The 20129-nt window shown below is 33.4% G+C and overlaps 1 protein-coding gene across 1 annotated transcript in view; it reads left to right on the top strand.

Annotated features, from left to right (window-relative positions):
* sez6b (seizure related 6 homolog b) overlaps positions 1 to 20129 on the top strand; it is a 320673-nt gene that overhangs the window by 155856 nt on the left and 144688 nt on the right. Inside the window, exons 2-3 of the mRNA XM_056474148.1 lie at positions 3171 to 3878; positions 6144 to 6277. Coding sequence (XP_056330123.1) covers positions 3171 to 3878; positions 6144 to 6277 — 842 coding nt within the window. The remainder of the gene's footprint in view (positions 1 to 3170; positions 3879 to 6143; positions 6278 to 20129) is intronic.

Raw genomic sequence — 20129 nt, 5'->3', positions numbered from 1 at the left:
CTCACGCTATTTGCATTTAGGTGTCTTGTGTCAAAGAAATAAAATCCTTTCTGGTTTGGGGTTTGATCTACAAATGGCTGAATTGTGAATGGATGACAGGGATTGAGGACTTCCTGCCCTTTGCTTTGTCTCTCATGTGTCATTTTGTTCACATCTGAGTGATGCGTTAGATGTCAATGTGATTTTTACCCTCAAAGCCAGTCAGTCTCTCATAAAACACACATCAGCGCTCGCCGAAACGATGTGTATCTTTTGCTTCTGACACTTCATAGGATAGGGAGAAAAAAATATCCCGTCGGTTCCGTTCGATTTGAGATATCATCCCCTCCCTTCCCCTTGCAGGGAAGCTCTCAGGATACGGCGTGCTTCATTGTTGGAAGCAGATTGTTATTAGTAAATCGAGAAACAGAAAAGAGAGCTATTAGGGTGCAAATGAAGCATTGTGAAATCAAAAGTTTTCTCGGCACACAGCAGCCTCCTGAAGGCCGGCTGATTACATCTCACCGGGTGCAGGTGGAAGAGATCCATTTTCACCGCTACACTACTCAAATCCACTCATTACGACGTGTCGCTTGATGAAGGTTTGGACTCATTAATTGGCAAGGGGAGGAGAGAGAGCATTCAAATGAACAATTATGGCAAAAGAGTTTTATCTTTTTTCTTTCCGCGTGCTCTGTGTCGTTTTCAAAGCGTCTCCAATCATAATCCATTTAGTGGATACTTTTTCCATTTTGTTAATGTACTGGGGGTTCTGACCCCACAGTTTGAATGCCTTGCAATTACGTACGGCTGAACCACAAAGCTTCACATGCCATAAAACACATAGTCTTCTGCTCTCTGGGTGGTTTAGAAAGGAAATTTGTTGCAAGGCTTCACACAATAAAAGATGCCAGGCTTTGAAATATGTTACAAAGGAGTCTAGTTGTTTGAACACAAGTTATTATTGTAGTTCAAACCTGGTATTTTTTTTTCTACAGCTTTGAATTTTAGGGTACATTTTCATGTCATTTCATGACAGCAATGTACTAATAATAATAGAAAGGTTTTAGAATAGCATTTTGAAAAGGTCCAAGGACAACATTTTCAAAATGATCCCCATTCACACAGAGTTGCGAAAATGGCTAAATTGCCATATTATGTATGCCTGGCCATTAGATGACTGTTATTTTGTAAAGAAACCTGTGCACATATTGTTCTGTAGGTTACCACATGCCACAGTTTGTACAAAATCACATTTTTGTACTGTAGTTTACATGATGGCATTGTTTTAAAAAATATGCTCTTCTAAACCCATTTGGGAAAGATTAGCATTTTCTAGCTATTGTTGTGTCAATGAATGGCAAAAACATCAAATGTTCTCAGTTTTTATAAATGTTTTGATTTTTGATGAAATCTTCTGTTAACACTCATAGAACATTTGTTTTTTTTATAACAACATTAATCCCATTAGCTAACAAAAATATTCCTCACACGAAGAAAATAGGATGGTTATTTTAAAAAATAATTCTTTAAATGTTTTTTTGGGGAAGCTAAAATTGGTTATTTTATGGTATTGCTCCCTTATCAGCCCGAGTATAGTGTTAAGTGTAATAAAAATTAAATTATCCAAGTAAAACTTTTGAAATTGTAGTTTAAGTATATCGAAATTTGAGCTTTTTCTTAGAGGTTTATTATTTCTTCATGCTTTAAAAAAGCTGAGTTATTGATTTGTATGTATGTGTTTGTGTGTGTGTGTGTGTGTGTGTGTGTGTGTGTGTGTGTGTGTGTGTGTGTGTGTGTGTGTGTATGTGTTTTATTAAGATTATTTGGGTGTGTTTTTATGTTCTATGTAGTGTTGTTCTATAAAGGCTTGTTATATGGTTTTATAATCTGAAGCACTTACTCAACATAAGTAATATAGAAATATATGTGGTTAATTGTTTAAAAATTTCCACCACTGAAACATGTCCAATAATGTCTTATCCAAAATTTTCATCAGCATACAATATTGTTTTATTGACAAGATTAAAGGCCCGTTTACAACAAGAATGATAACCATGATGATGATATTGAATTTTTAAAAGTGAACATCACAACTGTAATAGACAATGGCACAGACGAACGATATTGTTGGAATCCCTTTCAGCTGATTAACATAAAAATACTGACAACCAATCAGAATCCATCATGCTTTAAAGAGCTCGATCATTTAAAGTGACAGACAACAAAACTGCTGCAGAAGCTTAAAGATTAAACAGAAAATCAATAATCTGGTGTGGACTAGGGCTGGGCGATATGGCATAAATGCAATCTTGATAATTATTTTCCATATTGAACTATAACGATATATATTTCGTAATCAATTGTTAATGCTTCCGGTTTTAAAAGAGTCACCCAACAATGAATTAGAGGGTCCATTGAATAGCATATATTATATTATAGCATATTGAATAGCATATTTTCGGCCGATATATTTTCAGTGGCCGAAAATTCGGTACATCTCTATTATCAACACACTTTTAGATTCCCATTGTTGCACATTTCTGCTGCGTGATTGGCTCTCAGATCAATATAGAGTAAAAAAAGTCCAGAGCTTATCATTGTTATTGACATAAATTATCGGGATTTGATTTAACATCTAATGTGGACTAATATTTCTTTACTTATTGTGTGAATGTGCCTTAAACTTCAAAATTAACACTGCTTGTCACTAAAGTTCACCATTTTTTTCTTCGTATGGTGGTGCAGTTCATTGAGAAACTGAGTATTAATTTAAAAAGAGTGGCCGTGGCTTGTTTTTTCTGCTGTGAGCTGATTGGAAGTTGTAAAGTATGCATTTAATTCAGAATGATCAAGAAAAGTGTTTCGAGAAAGTTGTTACAACCTAACAGACACCTGCTCCTCACCATATCTGTTTGTTATTATAACGCTGTCAAATCTGACAGTTGGAGGGGCGTGGTTAACATATTTAACCACGCCCCTCCACCTGTCAGTTTTGATGCCTCAGTACCTCAGACAGATGTACAGTAGTTTGTGAATTTAACTGAAAACAAACAGGAAGCGCATTTTCAGATTTCAATTTTAAATTACAAGGGCAAACCTTTTTTTTTTTCTTAATGACATGTACAGATGAATTGTTCAAATCAATTCGGTTAGTTTTGATTTCATGTGTACTTTAATGTCTCTTTCAGGATCCTTAACAGACGGGAGGTTAGCAGTCACCCAAAGAGGAGGTCAGCTGGAAGCAGAGGATGGGTCCAACCCATATCACACCACCCAGGACACAGACAGAGAATTACCCTTGTTCACCACGGCTCCCCCTTACAGTGGCCTCGACCACCATCCGCCTTTTAAGCCCTACCCGCCTTATGACCCACGTGACCAAAGCCACGGCCAGTATTTTCAGGACAGCGGAGGGGCAGCGCACCATCCCACAATGCCATCTTCCAATTCCCATCTCCTCCAGGACCCATCTACACAGTTGGTCCCACATGAAGAAGCACCGCCTTTTTCTGATGTAGCGGCTCCCAGAAGCACCACAATGGCTCCATCGGTTGCTGCCCTCACCCAACCACATGTGCCCAAAATTCAACACAAACCTTTAGTAGAAGCGCAGAGAAGAAGCACAGAAGATCCATCCATTTCATTGAGCACCACTGATGCGCACACATCTGCACTCCCTGTTTCCAAACACTTAGATAGAGAAGACGTCACTCCAGCTTTAAACAGCAAGCCACAGGATGTGACTGTAGAGGGAAAGCCCTCTGTTGAACGTGATGACTCTCCAGGAAGTGATGTTGATGTAAAAGCATCATCATTAGTTGCTGGGGATTCGGATGATGAGACTACCACCTCCACCATCATCACCACAACGGTCATTACCACCATGCAGACGCCAGGTATCATTCATATGATTGGTCTGACTAAGATTTGCATGTGTTTCAGATTTTGGGCTCATTACAATGTTTGATTGTGCTGGAAGAGGTGGGGTTTGAGGTGGTATTGCACTATAATAAAGGCCCCAAACAGAGTGTGCTGCTGTTGCTGTTTGGGGCTTTTGTTACATGATGATGCTAAAGGTAAAGATACAGTAAATATATCAGTGGGTCAAAATGTCAAGATAACATAAGATACTATCCCAAATTATTTACAATAACAGTAAATAATTATGCTCTGTCCAGTGCTTAGTTTGTATACAAATAATTTCCGGAACAAAACCGGGAAATAAAAGTTAATGTGACCGAAGTCCACCATGCAATTTCTGTTTTCCTAGAACATGACATCATTAAATGATGATAGCACAAAAAGCATCACATTTCTGAACTGTATTTTCTTATTTTGTACTTTATAACATAATAAGTCAATCATGGATAAAAACAAATGTGTAGCTACAAACATACATCTTGTGAAACATCAATGTTCAGTTTACTGATATCACTGACATTCAGCTCACTTCAGAGTGAAACAAAGATAATTAAATGACTCGCTCTGTCTAATCTTCAAGAAGATCCTGCAATTACTTCTTTAGTCATGTTTTCTGGCTGACTTGAGATTGCTTTGCTTCTGTCTCCTGCTATCCTGATCTGGGGACAAACTTCCATCTTCTCAAGATCTCTTTTGATCAGGCTTATTATCAGATTTACTCATGGTTAAATTTTTTTTTTAAATATGCTTGACTGCGTCTTTGTCATTTTGAAAATACAAATGTTATTTAGGTAGGCCACTATGCCATTATTTATTTTCACTGCTCATTGTGCACGAAACAATCACCAACCAATGAGAGTGATTGTAAAACTAAAGAAGATGATTGGCTGAATATATTGTCGATAGTAAAACGTGCCTTCTGATTTAACTTGCGCATGGTGATACAGTCATGTGTGCGCACACAATCCACACACACACACACACACACACACACACACACACACACACACACACACACACACACACACACACACACACATACAGCCTTCGCTTACACTCATTCACATTCTCTTGCACACACTCATGCACGCAGTTAATTACCACGCACAAATCTGGCTCAAATTAAGCACTGCCTCTGTCCCTTAAAATCTGTCTAAAAACAAACAGGTAAAAAAAGTCTAAAAAAACCAACTGTCACAACTTTGTTTGCTTGTTCATTTTAATGAAAAAAGTCAGTATATTATTGAAAACTAATAATAATAATTTGCCATATACAAGTTATTGGTATAGTTATTTGAGATATGGGAAAATGAGATGCATTATCTGAAAGCTGAATAAATTATCTTTCCTTTGATGTATACTTTGTTAGATACAGTAGGCAATATTTGGCCAAGATACAACTGTGAAAAATCTGGAATCATTCATCTAGATATGAAGAAAATCCCCATTACAGTTGTCCAATTGCCAAAATAAGTAATTATTTATACCTACTGTAGGCTATATTTATTCTATGGGATTTACTAAATATCTTTATGGAACATGATATTTATTTATTATTCTACTGATTTTTTTAGAATAAAAGAAAAATCAATCATTTTGACCCATACAAGAAATTTTTGGCTATTGCCAAAAAAACCTGTGTGACATAAAATTAGTTTTGTGGTCCAGGGTCACTTTTTTCTTTGGGGAGGATATTTTTCCACAAATCACGAAAAGAATAATGATTTTAAACTATACAGTACAATTCTGTCATGCTGCACTCACTTTAAAGGATGTCTTTACTTAGATAAATTAGTCTAGAAAGTCTTCCATAACTTAAAAAAAAAAGTATATTCACTGGTATTCCTGTATAACATCAGTCTAGCTGACTAGTTGCTAACATGCTAATTTAGACAATATGCAATTATAACTCATCCCTAATAACAAATCCAAGCGTATGAATATATATGTAGCGAGAACAGCAGGGTTTAACTGTAGTGGGAGATAAAGGAGCCGACAGAGCAGAAAGAGCTCAAGGCAACCAGAAAATATTCGCCATTTCACCTGCCATTTCACCAGAACTGCCACATGCTCCTACACAGCAGAGCAGCAAAACTGACCTCGCTGCTCCAGACAGAAAATGAGAAAACCTTGAAAGACAATTAAAGATGGCAGAGAACGCAATGAAGTGAGATGGAGAGAGCGAGAACGGCTCTACTGATGCGCACTTTTTCTCTGTCCTTCTACCTTTTGTAATGCAGCTCCGTGTAGCACCAATTTCACATCGCCGGGAGGCTACATAGAGACACCACAGCAGGCCAGGAGCTGGTACAATGCCAATGTGGACTGCACATACACCGTGACCGTCTACATGGGCTATGGGGTGGAAATCCAGGTAAATTCATCACACGGTCCTTGTGTTATTGACCCGTTTCAGGGAAACAATCTAAATGACTGTGGTAATCCAGTTGTGCTCTTTTATTCTTGAAAGGTTAAGTGTGTAATTTCTGTGCCTCCGGCATCAAACTCAATTGCAAAAGTAATGATTGTTTTAATGCAGGTTTTGTTAATACTCCCTACACTGGTCAAGCAAACACACACAGCCCATCCCAAAATGCACTCCACTGGTTGATTTGTTGTTGCTGGTGAACTGGTTTCAAATGTTTTGCTAGCAGAGCCACAGTTATTTTCACAAATCAAACCTGGAAATAGCTTTTTTAGTGTAAGTTACAGCGTAAGTTACAGTACAAATGCAGCTGCTGTTCATACATATTCTGTCAGAAATTGTTGATTTATTATTATTATTATTATTATTATTATTATTATTATTATTATTATTATTATTATTATTATTATTATTATTATGTTAATAGATTTGTTTGGATCTGTAGTGATCTGTCTACCTAGACAGTATTTTCTTTTAGACATTCTTTTAACCTGAAGTTGATCCCACTTCTTGGATTTAGTTTGTTTAGTATTCTTAAGTTTTAATTTAAAAAAAAAAAATTAAAAATTTGTTTAGTTTTTGTATTTTTTCGTAATTTTTTTTAAAACAGTTGTGTTTTTCAAAAATATTTATAATACCTTTAATAATTTAATTTTAATTTTATTATACGTTTAGTTGTTTAATTTTAAAATTATAAAAATCTGAAACTTTTTTCTTTGGAAAATATAAAATACTTTTTTACAATTTTATATACACACGTGTGTTTTAATTTTTGTTTTAGTTACTATAACAACCGTGGTTGATTTCATTAATTTTTTTGTTTGTGGTTGTTTATGTTGATCTGTTTATTTGTCTATGGGTTTCTTTTTTTATTAAGATGGCAGTCCAAGTCAAAAAATGTCAATTTTGCGTTCATGTTTATTTGGCATTATATATTTAATTTATTTTAAAAAATTAAATAATTTATTTTATTGATAGTTTTGGTAAATGATTTTACATACCATTTATATGAAACGTATTATATTTATTATACATTTTTTTTCAGTTTATTTGGTGCTATAACTAGTAGTAAAGACAAAAAGATGACTGGTTTATGTATGGTTTAAATTGAGGTTACAGTAACATTGAAGACATTCAAAGAAATATATATTTCTTTTTTTTTTTTATTCGGTCAAGGATTTTACGTAACATAAAATGTATAATAAAATTATGTGATATTAATACTATTATTTTTATTATAAAATTATTTTACTATATTTTATTTTATTTTATTTGTTTCAATCAATGATTTTTCATAACATTTATATGAAATTTATAATACAATTATGTAATAATAATACTATTATATTTATCATAAAATTATTTTCTGTTTCTTTGGTGCTATAACTAGTAGTAAAGACAGAAGATTAAATTTTATGTGGCTTAACTTGACATTACAGCAACATTAAATACTACTTTTTCTTCATATCCTTTTGAATATTTCTTTGAAGGAATATATATTTTTAATTTTATAAAAAAAAATTATTTTGTTTCTGTCAATGACACACCCTTTATATGAAATGTATAATAAAATTATGAAACACTGATGCTACAATCTGTTTCCCAGTGATGCGTTGCAGCTGGAAGGGCATCCGCTGTGTAAAACATATGCTGGATAAGATGGTGGTTCATTCCACTGTGGCGACCCCTAATTAATAAAGGGACAAAGCCGACAAGAAAATGAATAAATGAATAATTTTTATTTTATTTTATTTTATTTTATTTTATTTTATTTTATTTTATTTTATTTTATTTTATTTTATTTTATTTTATTTTATTTTATTTTTTATTTGTATTTCATCCCATACTGTCTTGGCTAGACTGTATGGGATAAGACATTTCACATAGACATTTCACACAGGATGCTCCCTATGCAGATAATATAGACAGGACGGAAGCTCACTAGCATTTGGAACAAAGCCGTGATGTGCTGCATAACAAAAATCACCTTCAACAATATGATTAACTGCAGCCTCCTTCATAAAATATACAATAGCCATTACCTCTCTGACCTTCCAGATGGTTTGGCTAATATATCTTGAATAGTAAAGATGGTGCATACCACATCACTGTCAGCCATCAGCAGCAATAGAGGGAGCGGGACGGTGAGCATCTCATTCCTCCTCTCCTTGTACAGACTTGTTAACCCAGGACAGTGTATAAATATCTCTCTCTTTTCCAGCAATTATTCAATGTGACTGATATGTGCGGAAGCCACACAGTTCCTCCCCTAATTAATTGCTTATGGATTATCTGTCCACTCCTTTTGTTTGTTTACGGTATTCTTTAATGCCCCCCTGTTAAACTGTCTCTCAGGCAACTCTTAACTTAATTAAAGCAGCCCCATCCTTCTGCTGATAGACAAAAATAATGTTTAATCCAGACAATGCATGGACCTGCTTTGCATTTGCCGTGGTCTTATACAGCCTAATTTATGTGCTCGATTCTGCTTAAGCTTTGCTCTGCATGTCGTACAGTCCGGTTTTCAGATCTCGTGAAGATCTTGGACTTTGACTGTGGTCATTAAGAAGGTTAACTGTTAATTGTCACCTTCTCGTTTTTACATCCATAGGGAAAAAAGGTGTAATTCATTCTGCTTGAAATGCAGAATTAAAGAGGACCTGTTTTAAAGAAGATAGTCTGAAGATTATTGCTGAATTAAAAAAAAAATAGAGTGAAGTATATCATTTTTGTTTCCAATATATACAACACAGTTAAAGTCAAAATTATTAGCCCCCCTTTTAATTTTTTTTCTTTTTTAAAATATTTCCCAAATGATGTTTAACAGAGCAAGGATTTTATTTTATTTTATTTTTTTTTTAATTTGGTTAATTTTGGCTAGTATAAAATCGTTTTTTAATTTTTTAAAAACCATTTTAAGGTCAAAATTATAAGCCCCTTTAAGCTGTATTTTTTACGATAGTCTACAGAACAAACCATTGTTATACAATAACTTGCCTAATTACTCTAACCTGCCTAGTTAACCTAATTAACTTAGTTAAGCATTTAAATGTCACTTTAAGCTGTATAGAAGTGTCTTGAAAAAATCTAATAAAACATAATTTACTGTCATCATGGCAAAGATAAAATAAATCAGTTATTAGTAATTAGTAATGAGTTATTAAAACTATTATGTTTAGAAATACAGTTTAATTAACTTAAATATTATATATATATATATATATATATATATATATATATATATATATATATATATATATATATATATATATATATATATATATATATATATATATATATATATATATATAGTTAATTAAACTGTATTATACTTATGCAATAAAATAAAAATATTGGCAATATTACTTTCACTGATGGAATGGAAATTACTATTACTGAAATGGAAACTTTAAAAAATTTTATTGACACTATTAATTTAAAAAACTGCAATAATATCTCAGTGGCACAAAAATAAAATTTGCGTAAAAATACATAATATTTTCCAACGTCACAACAATGCTATACAAGTATGGAAGCATGTCTAATGTGTATTTTTAATTTTAACAATTCAGAAAAAATGAAAGCTATTGAAGCAAAATTTTAAATCCTTCAAATGAAATGTAAAACATAACAATTAAAATCTCATTCAAACTGATATTAAAAACTACAATGGTGTCATAGTGATTTTACGAAAATATTTTGGATTGTAAAATTATAGCTACATCTATAATTTAATTAAAAAATGCTACTAATGCAATGCCAAGTTATTAAAGCAAAAGCTTTAAACTGTATAAAAGTGAAGAAAATGTAAAATATTAATGTAAAAATTTTATTTGAACTTAAAACTATAAGAGGATGTCCCAGATACTAGGGTTGGGTTGATAGATGGTGCCCTCATTCATTGCCGATGGCCGATAGATCTGAGCCGGCATCGCACTCCGCTGTCCCTCCCCCGTCGCAGCCGCTTGCGATAAATACACACTTAGGGCTCGTTTACACTAATGCATTTTAGTTTTTAAATGGCATTTTAGAACGAAAAAGATTCATGTATATACTGGTGTTTCATCTAGCATTTCTGAAAAGCCCTCCTTTCACACTACACCTCACGTAACCCCCACCCCCCCCCCCCCCTCCCCTCTTATTTGAGCATGAGGTTAAATAATTTTCTTTTGTACATTTTAACAGCCTTTGTAAATCTTTACCAAGGGTGCCAATATTAGCATAAGGCAGTGTACAGCAAGTGTGTCCAAACTCGATCCTGGAGGACCGGTGTCCTGCAGATTTTAGCTACAACTTGCCTCAACACAAACAGTTGTTCGTGCAAGACAAAAAAATGCAGTATTTGCTTCTTTAGATCGCATCCATGATGTCGTTTTGTCATGTGGCCTTCTCCATCTGGATTCCTGGAGGATTTAGTGTTGGCGTGTGTCTGCTGACCCTGCGTGTGAAGGGCTGTTCTGGGCAGAGGCTCATCACCTGTACAGGCCTGACCTGCTGATCTAGGCCAAATGGCTAAACCCTCATCAGTCTGAGCTCAGCGGAGGAAGTTCAGGTCGTGCCTCGCTCCTCCTTTAATACCCAGTCCTCACATAGTGAACTTTAGACTCCATCTCCCCCGAGAGCTCCGTCCTGCAGTGACGGAGATGAGTCATCTGAGCTCGCTTTTACTGGAGTTCACAATTCATCTGCGCAGTGCCACTCCAAAACATGCATCCATTTCCTTTATAGAAGCTGCGTTTGAACTTCTTTGAACCAATTATTTTGTATTTTTTCTAAGTAATATGACATTTTTTCTTGTAGTAGATTCCGGGTATTTTGTGAATTGTGTCTACTGGTGCATAGCATTAGGTTATGTACTACTGAGACCATAATTTCTGTAAAAGTTTACATTGTACTATATATATTAACATTATGGTGGCACAGTGACTAAGTGGTTAGCGCTGTCGCTTCACAGCAAGCAGGTCGCTGGTTCGAGTCCCAGCCAAGCCAGTTGGCATTTCTGTGTGGAGTTTCCACACAGAAATTTCCTCCGGGTGCTCCAGTTTCCCCCACAGTCCAAAGACATGTGCAAAAGGTGAATTGAATAAACTATGCAAGAGTGTATGGGTGTTTCCCAGTACTGGGTTGTGGCTGGAAGGGCATCGGCTGCGTAAAACATCCGCATCCACTGCGACAACCGATAAATAAGGGACTAAGCCAAAGGAAATTGAATGAATCAATATTAACAATATTAAGGAAGTTGTATTAAGTTAAATAAGCGATTTCACAGTATTCCTCAGTTGGTGTTTTTTTTCAATTAAGTAAGAATTCTGAACACTTAAAGGGATAGTTCACTCAAAAATGAAAATTCTGTCATCATTTACTCACCCTTTACTTGTTCCAAACATGTTTAAGTTTCTTTCTTCTGTTGAACACAAAAGAGCATATTTTGAAGAACACTGGGAAATCTGTAACCATTAACTTCCATGTTTTTTTCCTACAATAGAAGTCAATGACTACATGTTTTCAGCTTTCTTCAAAATATCCTCTTTTGTCTTAAACTCATAACAGTTTATAATTTCTTGAGAATGAACAAATAATGAGTAGATTTTCATTTTTGGGTGAACTATTCAATTAATTGCAGGATCGAAATAAAGAAATTACAGGCAAAATTAGCTGGGTTATTATAGTTACTAGAACCAAAAACTATAAACTATTTGTTTTGTGTTTGACATAAAAAAATAACATTAATTAAACAAAAATACCTCAAATTGTAACTTACTTAATTTCATCTATTTGGCCAATAAACCATTTCTAATTGGATGAGATAATTAGAAATAATTCTAATTAAGATCAATATATAATAGTGTCACTTTAAAATAATATTGTATTAGGTAATATTTTGAATGCATTTACTGACATGAACAAACAATGAACTATAAATTTATTACAGAATTTTTTTGCAACACTTTAAAATAATGGTCCATTAGTTAATGTTAGTTAATGTATTTACTAAAATGAACAAACAATTAGTAATACATTCAATACGGTATTAATTTATCTTTGTTAACATTAGTTCATGCTATTCATTGTTAAATGATGTTAGTTTAAGTTAATTCAGTGCATTAACTAATGTTAACAAACACAATTTGGGATTTTAATAATGCATTAGTTAATGTTGAACTATGATTAATAAATGCTGTACGAGATTATTCATACTTGATTAATGTTAGTGAATGCATTAACTAGTAGACCATTATTCTAAAGTATTTCCGTATTTTTTCATGCTAGTTAACATTAGTTAATGAAAGTACTGTTGGTCATTGTTAGTTCATGTAAACTCACGGTGCATTAACTAATGTTAACAAGCATGAATTTGGATCTTAATAATGCATTAGTAAATGTTGAACTATGATTAATAAATGCTGTACAAGTATTGTTCAGTATTAGTTAATGTTAATAAATACATTTACTGACATTAACTAATGACACCTTATTGTAAAGTGTGACCAAAATAACAGTCAAGATATCAGTACCAGTGAGATTTCAGTTTCACAGCACAAACTAATATGCCATTAAGAACGTTTATTATTGCAAAGTTGAATATTTTATATCAACAAGTTGGATTAACAGTGGAGCTACCAGAGTTCTAAATCTACTAGAATGTCCATATAGCGATCATTCCGATCATTCATATGAAATTGTACCAGATTAAATGTCACATTTATATTTGACGCTTCTATTGAGATTTTAAAAAATAAGCTTTGAGTGTCAGTTTGTAATCAGTAATCAGGGTGACAACAGTGGGGAGGGTCCAAATGCAGTTTATTAACAGCTTAGTCAGGCAGGCAATGGTCAAACAGGAACAAACGGTTAGGGATGGCTGATGAGAAACTGACATTTCGACACAGTGTTGAGATCCCGAAGCGCAAGTATTTCGAAACACTGAATAGAAGCATGGTCCAAAACACCCAGGTCACATCACTAAGGTGATTTGAAACACACAGGTCACATGACTACAGTGTTTCGAAACAACAGGTCATGTGACTTAAGCAATTTAAAGCATCGGCCATTTCAGAAGCATTTCGAGACCAGGCGAATCTGAAATTGACTGACAGGGTTAAAAAAAACTCTGTCTCATGTAGCCTAGTGGACAAAGTTACTTTGCTACAAATGGCCCGGGTTCAAACCCCGACTTGTACAATACTCTAATATTATGACTTGATTACTATTGATACTGTTTTATGACCAAAACGAGACATATTTTTTCACAAAGTGTTCATTCAGATGTTAGACCAATGTTAAAACAAAACACGTTACATTCAAACCCATTATCTCTGCATGCTAGACCACTTCCCAAAATCACTTGAAACCTCAACTCTCCTCAGCAATACATATAAAATGACCACTAGGTGTCACTGTAGAGTGGGGTTTCAAAAAAGTTTCATGCTTCGACACATTTGCTTCGACTGTTTCAGTGTTTCTTGAAGCCTGGGTTTGCCCACTACTACAAACAGTATTATGAGAGTAACTCAAAGTAATCTTGGCCAAAGGCAAAGAGATCAGTGCAGACAACAAACTGGATAAACAATAAAAAAGGCTCAGGAAACACGGCATGGCTAGACTAAGGAAACACTTGGTAAAGTTACAGACAAACAAGACTCAGCTGTGTGTATGTGAGTGTGTGTGAGTGAGGTGTATTTGTAGCCTTGGTAATCACAATCTTCACAATCTTCAGCTGTGTGTTTGCAATGAAGGGAGATCTGGGCAAGGTGTGTGAGTGCAAGGAATGATGGGATCTGTAGTTCAGTTCAGTGGCATGTGTAGCTGAGTGAATAATATGAATTGCAAGCCTGCAAGAGCAACACTACTGGTGATCATAACACTGTCATGTTTTATTAAGTCATTACACTCAAAATACTATACTTGTTTGTATTTTTCACATGTAAACAAGTTTTTTTTTCAATTTAATAAATAAGTAAATGATCAATGTTCAACAACATACATAAAAAATTACAGTAATATGGAGAAGGCATAAATGAAATTATTACAGTGCTTGTGCATTTTTAAATTTCATGTGTACAAGTCATGTATACGAGTAAACTGAAAAAAAATAAACTTGTAATCACATAATTCTAATAAAACACAAATAGTGTTAGCTTAGTATTAAGCTACTTTTCATCTGTACAGTTTCTTTGATTGTACACTTCATCTCTGTTATTGTAAAACACTTCATTACAATAGTGCTTCTTGACAATATAACTAAATAGGGCAGAAATGAGAATGATCAGAAAAAAATAAGCAATTCTATTTTAAGTGTCTAATGTGTTAGTGCCTGAACACGTACAGTTTAGTGTAATGATCTTTACACCAATGTTGCCCGCAAGCAAGACATATCTAGTCTATTAGAGCTGAGCTGGAAAAAAAAGCAGCTTGTCCTCATTCTCAGCTCTGTTTTGGACAGAGAGTAGATGTTTAATATGGCAGCCTGGCGCTTGGAGATCACTTCTGTCCATTCAGCCATGACAGTTGCCATGACTCTGGGTATTATCACTGCTTGTAAACAATTACCAAGTTAATAAGAGAGCAAGATGGCACATTGGAAATTTAATGAGTCTGAATCTTGGGGTGTTGAGGAGCGAAGGCTAACACCTAGAGCTTGAAGCATGCAGAATGAAGATATTTCTTTTGAACGTGTCTGATTCATATTTCCACTTTAGATAAATGCCTACGGAATTGCAAAGCAAAATAAAAGTTTTAACTATTTGTGCTAATGAATTAACATAATATGAAACCAATTACTAGCAGTTTTGTACAGCTAAATCACAAAGTTACATGTTCACTCGCTCTCTTATTTTAATAATTTGGATTTGTACCTTCTTTTAAAAGGGAAACAATATCTGTATTTTAGGTATTTAGTTTCTGTGTCACCAAATGGGGTTTATAATTACTGTCTTTTGTAAACACAATTACCATCAAATTTAGAGAACATTAGTTCCTGATTTGGGAAGTATTTTTTTTCATTCACATTCTTTTTTCCCATTGGGGATTTTAAAAATAGCCTTTGTCAGTAATAATTCATGAAGTAAATAACCAATCAGATGTAATTTGACTTACAACATTTATTCATTTAAATCTCAAAGACAAGAATGCAAAAATTTGTACTTTGCATCTTTGATAAGGGAAAAAAACTTCATTCCTAAAGCATTATAATTGATTAGTGGGTTAAAATGATGGAGAAATTCTATTTAACTTGAATTAATGTTGAATTTGTTAATTATGTTGAATTTATCTGGTCACAGTAAAATTCAACATGATGAACAAATTCAAGATTAAAATTCTGCATAATTAACAAATTCAGCATTAAAATTCAACACAATTAACAAATTCAGCATTAAAATTCAACACAATCAACAAATTCAATATTAAAATTCAACATAATTACAAATTTAACATTAAGATTCAGCATAATTATCAAATTCAACATTAAAATTCAACAATTAACAAGTTTAGCATTAAAATACAGCACAACGAACAAATTCAACATCAAAATTCAACATAATTTACAAACTCAACATTAAAATTTAGCATAAAGAACAAATTCAACATTAAAATTCAACATAATTAACAAATTCAACATTAAACTTCAGCGTATAGAACAAATTCAACAATAAAATTCAACATAATTAACAAATTCAAGATTAAAATTCAAAATAATTAACAAATCCAACATTATAATTCAACAGAATGAACAAATTCAACATTAAAATTCAGAATTATTAACAAATTCAACATTAAAATTCAACATAATTAACAAATTCAACATTAAATTGTAACAATTAACAAATTCAACATTACAATTCAGAATAATTAACACATTCAACATTAAAATTCTACATAATTAACAAATTCAACATTAAATTTTAACAATTAACAAATTCAACATTAAAATACAGCATAATGAACAAATTCAATATTACAATTACACACAATGAACAAATTCATCATTAAAATTCAGCATAAAGAACAAATTAAACATTAAAGTTCAACATAATTAACAAATTAAGCAATAAAATTCAACATAATTAAAAAAATCAACATTAAAATACAAAATAATGAACAAATTCAACATTAAAATTCAACAATTAACAAATTACACATTTTATTCAACATAATAAACAAATTCAACTCTACAAAACACATTCTTGTATGTGTATACGCTATACTGTACTGTACATTTTACCAATTGTTTGAATCTTCTTACTAAAATAAAAAAGCAAGTGGTTGTACACACTGTATTGTTAATTTTGCTTGTGAAGCATCTGACTGTTTTCTTATTCCTGTTGTTTATACAGCCGTTTACAATTGCTGATTGCCAAGCTATTTTCATTTTTCCTTTCTAGAATTGCATGTCCTTGTTGTCATCCCACCTACATAATGGAAAAAATAAGCCAGCGGCAAGTGAATATCCTCCTCAAAAGCAAGAAATAGCATTGCAGGATTTGTTTGTTGAGTCCTTGGTAAATACTTCACTACAGAAATGTTAAATCTTACATTATATTTTGAAAACACGTTGGAATAGACAACACCCCACTACTGTACCTGGTGTCTGAGCAGGAAAAGCTTTTATAGGGGTAGTCCAGTCAAACATTATAAAGGCAGCCTTATGCCAATGTCTTTATTTCTTGATTGAAACTCATATATTTAAATCTATTAACATATATGTTGGATTTACTGAATTTTTTTAAGGTAAGTGGTTGCAAATAATTTATAAGGGCTGAATTTAAACAAACAAATTAAGTTAAACATTACTAAATTACATTTTTTGTTTAAATTCAGCCTATAGAAATTGTTTGCAACCACTTACCTTAAAAATTTGGTAAATCCAATGAATCATTTTTTTCAGTGTACAGCTAAAATGAAAATATCACTTTAAGTTATTGTCAGTTTTCTGGATTTGCCATTAATAAGTACACTTTTTCAGTACACTATTTCATAAATTGCAAATAAGGAGAATTCTTCAAAACATTTGGGATAATGTAAGTACATAAGGAAAAAAATAAAAAATAAAAATAAATATATATATATATATATATATATATATATATATATATATATATATATATATATATATATATATATATATATATATATATATAGCACTGTTCTAGTGGCTTTTGAATATTTTATGTAAAAAAAATCATACATATTGTGTCATATTTAACACTTTAATGACAGTTATTTTGTGTTTACTTATAATCAACAGAATGTCAAAAGGGGACCATTAAATTTCTATCAAAAACCCTTTACTATATATTAACCTAATTATGGCCAGCATTTCTCATCAAATTAAACGAAATAAGACAGCACTTTAATTGCAAAGAAGAAAATCCCCTCAGGCAAAGCACGAAAGGAATTCTGATATTCTTATTTAAAAAATCTAATAAAATATGATCATTTAGAGCATTTTGAAAACAAACAAACAAACAAAACACAGGCCAGCATATACAGTATTAGTATAGACCAGGGGTGCTCAAACCTTTCCTTATAAAGGGCCAAAAACCAAACTTGATTGAAGCTAGTTGGCCGGATGTAAATATAATTGCCATGGGCAATTTCCAGATTTATTTATTGAAGTTTAAAGATAGCTAGAAAACAGTTACACTAGTTTTTGCCTTGATTTGCTCATTGATGTCTTCTGTATAGTCCTCTGTCCCTCGAGTGACTTGTTTAGAAGTGCATCACATAATATATATTAATCTAAACGTCGCTCTTTTAGCAGAGTAGACTGCTCTGGGATCTTAGTTAAAAGTAAATTACTACTCAGGTAAATCTTCTATTTTGTATATAGTCGCTCCTATATTCTAAGTCATTTTCAATATTGACATTTATGGTAATAATATGAGCAAATCCTATAAGACATATATTATTAATATAAATGCAACCACACTTTCTCAACATGTCCTTTGATTTGTTTTTAGATTACCTTGTTCTTAATAGCCCCCTAGTTAAATTCTGTGAAGGCCATGAGGGGACAGAAGAGATTCAGCGCTATCTTCTCCCTCTCAGCTGCTCCATCCCCTTTTTGAAGGGCCAATAACCAAACTTGATTGAAGCTAGTGGGCCGCATGTAAATATAATTGCCATAGGTAATTTTCAAATGTATTTAATAAAATCTAAAGATAACTAGAAAACAGTTACACTAGTTTTTACCTTGATTTGCTCACTGATGTCTTCTGCATAGTCCTCTGTCTGTCGAGTGACAGCATTTACATTTTTAAAAAAGCAGATTCATTTACAACATTTAATTGAAACATTTAATTTGAATTAGCTTTTATTGGTAGCTCAGCAATAAAACACACCATCCAACCCAAAAGATGGGATGGTGGGCCAAATCAAAGGTTACAATGGACCAATTTTGGCCCACGGGCCCTATTTTTGGCATCTCTGGTATAGACCTTTTGTAAAAAAAATAACAGGCCAGTGTATTCAGAGCTATTTAAAAAAAAAAGATTGTTTTGAACTCCTGACTTTCTTCACGAAAACAGCTGAAACATCTTAAAACATCTGTGTTCTGCAAAGGAAAGTGATGCTGCTTTATAATGACATGAGGATGAGTTGGAACAGAGGAACAGAGTTGTCATTTCTAGGCGAACTATCTATTTAATAAAGAGCGTGTCGGATCCTGAGAGAAATTACTGCCGTGCGTTTGACATATTTCACTCAGCTTACAGCTTTTCCATCGTCCTCTCATTCGAATATCAACCATGTGGCCATTTGCTGAAGAATGAAGCAGCTGACATTTAGATGGATGGAGTTATCTGCTTCACAGTTTGTGGATTTCTGCTTTTGTATTATTCATTCTCGCCTCTTCGTCTGAACGCTTGGCTTATTATGGTTAGCATCTTGGCGCTGCCTGAGCAATTTACTCTTTTTAACGGTGCTGTCTTGTCTTCATGCTGACTCATCAATGCAGTGATAACGCGGATGGCTAAATGGACCCACAGATACTCCAGAAGCTGTCAGTGCTCTCCTCGGCTTGATATGGCAATATGGATTGGATGCTTAAACAGCACCGTGAGCGGTGAGAGGGTCAAAACGGGAGCATCTGTCCACCGGAGTAAGAGGGATCCATAAGTCGTCTCCAGAACCATGGGTGGTGCATGGATATTGACTGGGGGTCGATACTCTCAACTGCTCTGGATTAAGTGGGTCCTCTGTACAGTTCGATAAATATAGTTTGGTCTCCAGGCTGTCTGAGCTGATAGCTGAGATTGATTTGGATGCATTTGTCAACCTGGACAGTTAAACACACTGAAGTCTGTTGGCAGGGACCCTTGAAGCAGTTAGTTTAGTTAAGTGCTTCGCCTGAGGGGATTTTCTTCTTTGCAATTAAAGTACGGTCTTATTTCTTTTAATTTGATGGGAAATGGGGGCCATTATTAGGTCAATATACAGTAAAGTATGTTTGTAAGGAATTTGATGGTCCCCTTTTGACATTTTGTTGACTATAATTAAATACATGTAAAATAGCAGTCATTAAAGTGTTAAATGTGGCACAATATGTGTGATTTATTTTATTTTTTTTGTACAAAATATTCAGAAACCATTAGAACCACTTTTTTTGCTTATGAACTTGCATTATCCCAAATGTTATGAAGAAGCTTAAAATTTGCTGCAAAACTGCAATTTTAACATGTTACACCCTTGATTCTTGTTAAGTTTTATAGAATAAAGGAAAACAGCTAATACACTTTAAGGTGTTGTGTCTTTTACTGCACAGAGCAGTATTATTATAGGAGTTTAAAATGTATTTAGTATG

The sequence above is a fragment of the Danio aesculapii genome, chromosome 15, assembly GCF_903798145.1.
Source record: "Danio aesculapii chromosome 15, fDanAes4.1, whole genome shotgun sequence".
Classification (NCBI taxonomy): domain Eukaryota; kingdom Metazoa; phylum Chordata; class Actinopteri; order Cypriniformes; family Danionidae; genus Danio; species Danio aesculapii.
Note: the sequence above shows the minus strand (reverse complement) of the source record. Positions and strands in the feature narration are given on the sequence as shown.